We start from the raw sequence: 8,854 nt of genomic DNA, 5'->3' as shown, positions 1-8,854 counted from the left end.
AGCACTGATGTGCCTTCTCTACCCTTAATGGCTGTCAGATTCATTTCAATACTGTGATCACCATGGTTTCTAGCAGGGCTTAATTAAACACAAATTAATCATAAAGTAACAGCATAAGCAAACAATCCCCTCAAATGCTATGTTAACAGTGTTACATCATTAGCTTGTTTGAATTCATCTTGCTCATTTCCAAAGTAATATCTGTTTCTGTGAGAATTGCCTTTTCAAAAGCAGAATTCCCACATCATCAGCTAACTTTTCTCTAAGTGATCTCCAAAGCAAACAGTATTTAGTGTGGCATTAATCCAAATATATGCTATCTGCCCACTGGTAAAGCCAGCTTTAGATATTGCAGGAAACAAAAAGGTACGCCCATAACATAGGATTTTTAAATGTTAAGAAATCTGTGGCACAAAAGACGATACATGTATAGATAAAGGTTATAATATTTTCAAACCCACTTTAAATAATAATTTATTCTTCAGAGAGTCTTTACATTCTAAAGGGTGGCTAACAGTTTCTGAGAAAGTCTAAGACTACAATGAAAATGCTCGATGCAGGTCTTCATCCTTTTTGCTGGCACAAGCACGTCAAGGGTGTTAAGAGGTACAATCTTTACTTGATGTAATTGTTTGGCAAAAGCTGGTAGGTGTGGACACAATTTTATACCACTAAAACTGAATTTTTGCTGGCACAGCTTCTTAAGCTCCAGGGAGGTCTGGCATATGTTATGCTGTCAAAAGTACAATTTTCGGCAGCAGAAGCCCCACGCAGAACACTGTGCTCTGGGTAAGCCTGGCCTCAACAGTGTTTTTAAGAGGAAGATTAACACATGAGGCATATTCATTGCTTTGTGGCAATGTCAAGCTCTGAGTCTCTTTGGTTTCTTTCGTAGTGGCAGTACAGACGGTGTTGTTTCACCATAATATGATTTTCTTTTGCTTTCTATGGCAAAAGAGAAGGTGTACACCAGCTCAAGTTAAAATAGCATCTTAACCAAATGAAAAATTTCTCTCTCGTTCAGGAGTGCCCTGTATCGTCCAGCATAGAACTGTTCTTTTGATAGCATCTTACTACAAAACAGATCACAAACAGCTCCATTTAGAGCTCATAGCAGCCTTCCAGTATCTGAACGGGTCCTATAGGGATGCTGGGGAGGGACTCTTCATTAGGGACTGTAGTGACAGGACAAGGGGTAACGGGTTCAAACTTAAACAGGGGAAGTTTAGATAGGATATAAGGAGGAAATTCTTTCCTGTTAGGGTGGTGAGGCACTGGAATGGGTTGCCCAGGGCGGTTGTGAATGCTCCATCTCTGGCAGTGTTCAAGTCCAGGTTGGATAAAGCCTTGGGTGAGATGGTTTAGTGTGAGGTGTCCCTGCCTATGGCACAGGGGTTGGAACTTAATGATCTTAAGGTCCTTTCCAACCCTAACTATTCTATGATTCTATTTCTAATAATTTTTCTGGTTTTGTTCTCATAGATCTCACTAAATCAACACAGGTGTTGCAATGCCCAATAACACATTAAATCTGCTGTCAGGAGACCTGACACCAAATGGAAACCCTTACTTGGGTCCATCAGCTCTTCAGACAGTACTCTGGGAAAACCTGGACTCAGAAGAGGGCTCACAATATGCAGAAACAAAGTAATGCTTAGGAATCAAATTCTGAGCTCCAGGGAGCCCAGGAAGTCTAGATTCACATTGAAATCTCTCCCAGCACTGCTCAACTGCCATGATGAAAAGCAGCAAGAAAGTCTTGCGATCTATGTCAGGATGCTCCTCCAGAGCTCCTCATCTGAAAACATGCTCTAATGAACAGCCATTGCATAAAAGGCCTCATCCACCACCTCATGCAGCTCTGTTTGTGTTAGTGGATGAAAAAGTCACAGATCTATTCTGAAGCTATCCAGCAGGCTCTCTCCAAGCTGGTCTCTTACTAGGACACCAAGATCATGGATTCTGCTTTGTCACAGGTGTGAGCTACACCTTGTGTTGCCCAAACCTGCCAAGCCAGAGGCAGCTCTAGGCAACCATGGAAGCTGAAATTTAGACGCCAAGGGGACCTGTGTAAACATGGATATCTATGGGCTGTAGGGTCAATGGGAATTAAGAGTGGAGGAGAGAACTGAGGCTGGTGTTCTGGACATCAGGTCTTAAAAGCTGCCCATTTCTGTAGATCTGGGGCCTGGTCTTCTTTATTACGAGACAGTATCTAAGGTACTGTGGGAAGACTGGTAACCTCTGAGTGGACACATATGGCACGGTCAAGGAATCATAACGCTAAAAAGACTTATGATAAAATGCAAATGATGAGCATCAACAATTCTAGGCTAGAAGGTCACTTGTTATTCTACCCACTGAACAAGATTTTGTAGATCAGCAATTACTTCTTCAAGATCATATGGCAGAGACATGTTACATTCATCATCTGTCCAGAAGGGATGGCATTCTGGTTTCTGGTCTTCTGGCAAGCTCTCGGCTGCTTCTGACTGGCATCTGAAATGAAAGGTAAACAGATGAATTACTTAAGTAAAATTGTATAAAGAAACTGAATACTCAGCGAGGATACATTCATGCATTAATTCAAAGAGAAAGATGATAATAAAAAAGAAATACCACATCTTCTGACCAAATGGATTGTTCATTTCCAGTGGATTTCTGTTGTAGGCTTTGTATTTCCTATAGGGATTTCTCAAAAAGCCAATCACAGAGAAAACTCAGTTAGTGTATGGTGAATTATTTTTTCATTATCTCAGCTGTTATTTAAAGTATGCGATTAAACCATTATCAGATTTAAATGTTCGCCAGTTTCCAATGTATTACTAGATTATTGAGAAAGATTAAACTGAATTTACTGCATTAAGGTCAGGGGGGATAGATTAAACAATATTACAGAAGCCAGACTAGCTTTGTAGATTCTGGAGATTTACAAGTGTATCAACCTGCTTAGCTCTGAAAAAGGCAATATAAAATGAGAAAATTCTATAAAGATAAATGGAAATGGTGGTTAATAACAACTTCCAATGATGAATAGGTGGGCAAAACTTCAATAAAATTAAATTAAGAGGTTAGTGTATGGTAGTCCCCAGAGAAGATGTTTAAATTACAGTGTTTTTTATTAAATGGATTATTCATCAATACTACTGAAGTCTATTCAACTGAACTGCAGCCTGCAGAAGAAAGTTTTGTAAGTGGCAACTATCACATCTCTTAAGATTACGCTATGATACAACATGCTGCATCAAAAAAACTGTCACGGTTCAAGGAGGATTTCTGCCCCTCTATTTTCCCCTCCTCTTAAACAATTTGCATGTTGCTGATTAATTAGTTAATGCTCGCAATAGGCCAAGACACAGAAAAATGCTAAACATCACTATAATTTTGGCATATACTATAGGTCTATGTAGTTCTTCAAAGAGATAACAAGCAAATTGTAGAAACACATTTTTGCCTTTTGTAAGACATTTTTTTAAATTCATGTTCTACAAAGCATATAACTTTGGTCTGAATTTTGAAGTTGTTCTAAACATGTATATGTCTTTCATCTCTGCAAAATGAACTCTAGAAACATTGACACATGCAACTTCCTTGTCTACACTGTCAGCCTTCTGGAAGAGGCTGTTTCCAAATGAAAGATGTCTTCTTCTCTTGGGAATTATTAATGGCAGTGTAATCCCCATGAGAAAACATACTTCAGTTTTACACCCATGTTGGTGTGTGGTTAATTGCCACACCAGCATCCTGGGCACTCAATCCATCGTACATTACACTACAAGGACAGTATTAACACATAACATTCCAATATATCTTCAGCTCTCCACATCAGCCCCTGATAATAGCATCTGTTAACATGCACTAAGTACTATTATGTAGCACATCACTTCATAAATAATAAGATTAGCCGACCTCAGGGCCCTGGGAAGAGTAATGTGTTTAAATGTTCTCATTATTTATTTAAAACAAGAATTAAAGGAACAGAAGCTACTTGTGACAATCCTCTTAGCATAAATATTAAACTGTTTGCATTGATAAGCTGTACTGTACAGAATAACAGAGGATTTGTTTTGCTGGCTGCTTTATAATAGTTGTTATAGCAAATGCAGTTTAGTGTATGAGTTCTGAGAGGTACTTAACTGATTGTACCAGCATGTTCTGAAAACACTTTCCAAATTATAGAGAGGAATAGGAGAAAATTAATATGCAGGGGAAGCTGAAACTAATTACAGCATTGCTCTGTAAGGCTTTTAAAAACTTGCTTTATTTTCTCTCTTGGCACAAAATAATACGCTCAATTTACTGGGTAGCATAAGATATTCCAGTTTAAGCATTTCAATCTCAAAGTGGATAAATTAACCATGTAGAGAATATTGCAGATGACAAATCAAGAAGCCCAGCCAGTAAACGCTGAAGGCATGTTATGTGGTCTGCAAAACTGACAATAGCTGCTCATGGGCTGTCCAGTCACAACATCATTGTGACTGCTGCCACAGTTACAGCAACACAAATGCCTGAACACTAAACGTGAGGGAATAGCTGTTCATTCCATTTGTGAGAGAGAAACTGAAAAGAGACATGAATAGTAATGAAAAGAGCTCTGAAATGGTGAAGAAGCTAAAAGCTGGTATGCTTCTTCTTTCAGTGAAAAATGTGTTGTTGATAGCAGACCTGTGAGAGAGAATTAGGGTGCAAAAGCAGTCCTCCTTTCCAGATGAGTGTATTACTATTGATTTTAATAAATTTCTGTCAGAGAAACTGTTCCTATAATGGTCTTTAATTTGTAGCACAGTAACAGACCTGAAGATCCTGCAGAAGGATAGCAGCACCATTTTAAACTGATGTAGAGCATGAAAGGCACTTAAATAACTGCACAGAATTGTTTCAAATTCCCTTGTGTCTGGGACAAGATAGCTAACATAAGTAAGCAGCAATGATAACTCAGATTAAAAAAAAATTCCTTCTTTTCCCAGATACCAAAGAACTTATGAAGCTCCAAAAACAGTGGAAGCACTGCAAACACTAAAGTATGATGGTAGTGGGAAAGTGCCAAGATTTATAATATTGTATGTTAATTAAAATATTATATATCAATTAAAAACTGTTATTTAACAAAATCAAATCTCCAAAAGAGAGTAGATCTAATCTGTGTGTATCATATGCAGAAAATGTGTTAAGAATGGGAATAACACATGCGCTGATAGACAGAACAGATCCCAAATCAAGAGTCATCTTTCATACCTTATTTACAGCAGGAGAATAGAAAAACTCCCATGATATATTTCAGAGCAATTATCCTCCAACACTGATAAAAACACACGCTCACCAATATAGTACAGAAAAGATGATTTGTCTAAAGACATACAGAATGCATGAAACTCCATGGATCCTACTTTCTTGCTAAAACAATGTGCCGGTTCCAGTTAAAAAAAAGCCCATTTTTAAGGACCATTTATTTACTGTTGTGGTGCATATTATCATCACCTCTCCCCTGTTAACTTCACAGATTTTTGAGCCCCCTGTTGTCTCTTTTTGCCAAATGGACTTTGAGTATTAATATTTACCAATAGCTACATATTAATTTAAATTCACCTAAGTCATTACAAACATTGGTATGACTACCTGTATGACAATACATGATGCTTCCCCTTGGAAGGTGGCTATTTTCACCACAGGCAGGTGCACATTCACTGGGACAGAGAGTTGCCTGGGTAGGGTCCCCTGGGCTGCACTGACATTTTGATGATCAGGGTGTCTGCTACATTAGAGGACACTGATCACAGTGCTAAAATTAACCAAGCTAGCTAAAGTGCGTGTTAATTATGAGTATGTAAGCAGTCAATAAAAGGTTAATGCAAAAGTCAAAGGATAAATTTATTTCAGTATTGCATCACTCTACTGACTAAATGACTAACACTGTGCTTTGTTTTTTAATCAATATATTTTACAGTGATGCGTGAGCCATTGATTTGGAAAACAGTCATTCTAACAGTTAAGTTTTGCAACTATTAAGTATCAAGTATCAATATAACTAAAATAGTCTTTTTTCAGAATAGATACTTTTTTGTTCCATTGTCAGAAACAGGACTGCATATAAACCAGGAGGTGGTCACAGGTTCTGCTGATGAATGTGCAAATAAGTATTATTAGCTAGGAACCTATATAAGGTACTGTGAATTAGGGACCCTGGATTCTATCGCAGTGCTTGAGTGTTTGCTTCACAGAGGTAGAGTCAAATCAGATCAATAAAGGTCAATTTGTGGCTCAGACTGCACAGGTGCAAAAGAGTGCGCAGATGATATGAACAGTCCTGTTTCCTAGATGGTACTAATTTAGCTGCCTACCCCTGGCAGTTCAAACACTGATGAAGAACACATGAATGGACATTCATAAGGTAAGTCAAGGAACGTGGGTCTGGCCATCTTCTGTATGTACTAGTACCTTCAGAAAGGGAGGAAGGGATATTTGCTCTGCATTTGTAAAAGTATGCACCCACCTATACATGCTACTTTATCATTCCTGAAATTATGTTTTACATGGGAATTATTTCCTCTCTCCATTCATGCTAGGATAAAGGTGCTACTGAGCTGTGGTTCACAACTTCACAGTATCTTTTAAATCAATATCCCAGGTAAGAACAGTGTTCAGATCACCCTACTAAGACAAGTGCGTTCGTTAAACCCATACTGACACTGATTAATATGATACAATACTGCTAACCTGCTGCTTTGATAACAGCAGAAGCTTCTCTAGACAGCATCTTCCATTCTTAATATTCACAACAACTTTGCAAATGTGGGCCTGATCAAATATGGTTTATTTATTACTGTTCCAACGTAGCTCTGCTGCGTGAACACAGATCCCAATAGCACAGGTAACTGGTACACAGAGCTTTGCTTGCAGGTTTAGATATTTTCATCCTTGTCCTTCAAACCTTTCCTCTGCCTGGAAATTACTATGCAAACTATGTACAGTTACTCTAATCCCAGTGTTAGGATTATCCTATGCCATTTCAAAATGACATTCTTATCTGCCAGAGCATATGTAAAAGAACACAGTGCATTCTCAGCTATCTGAACTGTCATGCAAAGCACAGAGAAAATATGAGATTACATACAATATATACATACAATTACTCAAATAAGTTAACCTTGAGTTTTCTTTTTCCAATAGTGTACCCTGTTGACAGGTATGACAAATTTACTTCTGATGCTTAATGCATCACAATTAAAACCTGATACCACTTAAGTCAAAGATGAAACTTCCAGTGATTTCAACAAGGGCAAGATTTCAAATGCTTTTCCAGAAATCAATCACAATAGACACAAGCTAGTAAGCATAATAGTAAAAACCATTCAAAAGAAACTATGGGAGGAATGAAAAAGGTTGAACATAGCTCCTCAAAGTGAAATTTAGCAAGGGATACTGCACTTAAATGCTTTATCCATTTATAACAGTTGTTATATTATTCACAATTGTAAGTCAGCTAATACAATGTGGAGTAACAAGATATGATGTTCTGTAACTTCAAAGTTGCCACAAAAAGAAAAAATGTTTATCAAACTGAATTTCTCAGTAAAGCACAGAAAAACTCTAAAGTGAAAATTCAAATTGATGTTGTAAATACATATTCTTCCCTTTTGGACATGGATAGGATTGAGATAAAGTCCTCTAAAAGGACTGAAAAAGTCACCTTTGTTATTTGAAGAAATGAACTTTCGCTTCTCTTCCTGAGAAATTACAAGATGGAAGGGATAAATGTAATTCATTATAAAAGAGAATGGGGAGAGAAATCTGAAAAGCATCTACTTTCCAATCAGGTGCCTATTCCAGCATTAGCTATTTCAGAAATTACAATATGCCTAATTTTAAGTTTACTTCTACTCCAGGCATTTGCTTGGTCACTGCAGCTGGCAACAAGTGAAAAATTCTAACCACTGATTAAGGTTTAAGGCCATCAAGTAGACTGCTGAGAACAACATTATAACTGGATCTACTTGTTAGCGTGTCCATCACATACCAGTGGTGATGAATAGGATATTCTGCCAGCCAACCAGTGAGGAACTGCTGACCTCTGACATCAGCCCTTGGAGGGGGTCACGTGAAGCCTCCATTGCTCCTACCTTGCCCCATGGAACAACACAGGGGTCAAATGGTAAGGGCGATTATATATGTCGTATCTGAGGCAACCCCACTAGAGCTTTAGTATATCCATAGTCAAATTACAGAGCTCAGCACAAAGCTGAGATAACTGCAGAAACATGCGAAACAGAAGGCTGCTTTCACGGAGGTGGAAGGCAGCTTCCCTTGCCACTGGAGAGAAAGGACACATTGTTCTCAAAGAACAGTGAAATCAAACACAGTTGAAGAAATGGTAACTCTTCCACTGGAAGCCAAATGTGCAGCAGTCATTATGTCACCAGTGCCCTCATTGGCATGGACAGAACTCCAGCCCAGCTCAGCTGTGTAAGAGGGAAGCATTCCTATGCTCTCCTGGGAATACTTCTTCTGGAGATCTAATCCAAGACCTGAGACAGGATATAATATATAAAAATATCAGTATTTCAGTTGTAACTTCACCAAAGTTGAGGGGTTTTAACAAAGTTTGGAAAATGGTGCTTAGTTAATCACTCAGTGTAATACAGGTAAGGCTGGAATGTTTTCTGATCTTTTTAACCCTGTAAAACATACTCAAGACAATATTTACAAATCCTTCACTTGGTATTATGATTAACTGCCATAATCTGTACCCTAAATAGAGTTTACTGAAAAAAAAAACAAAGGATGGAGAAAATGTAAATACATTGAAATGTAACAGCATTAAAAATGTTTCCTTTATATGGCTGCAAATTCTTCA

At 38.1% G+C, this 8,854-nt stretch overlaps 1 protein-coding gene across 4 annotated transcripts in view; it reads right to left on the bottom strand.

Moving 5' to 3' along the window:
* Positions 1-1,444: 1,444 nt before the first annotated feature.
* Positions 1,445-8,854, bottom strand: part of FTO (FTO alpha-ketoglutarate dependent dioxygenase) — a 243,306-nt gene continuing 235,896 nt past the window's right edge. For all 4 annotated transcript variants that reach the window (XM_062609124.1, XM_062609128.1, XM_062609127.1 and 1 more), the window contains one exon: positions 1,445-2,499. In XM_062609124.1, the coding sequence (XP_062465108.1) occupies positions 2,349-2,499 (151 nt within the window). In that variant the 3' untranslated portion in view covers positions 1,445-2,348. The remainder of the gene's footprint in view (positions 2,500-8,854) is intronic.

Source organism: Pezoporus occidentalis, unplaced genomic scaffold, assembly GCF_034315485.1.
Source record: "Pezoporus occidentalis ecotype Australia unplaced genomic scaffold, CSIRO_AGI_Poc_V1 ctg135, whole genome shotgun sequence".
In the NCBI taxonomy this organism is placed as follows: Eukaryota; Metazoa; Chordata; class Aves; order Psittaciformes; family Psittacidae; genus Pezoporus; species Pezoporus occidentalis.
The sequence above is the reverse complement of the archived record's forward strand: the minus strand, read 5'-3'. Positions and strand labels throughout refer to the sequence as shown.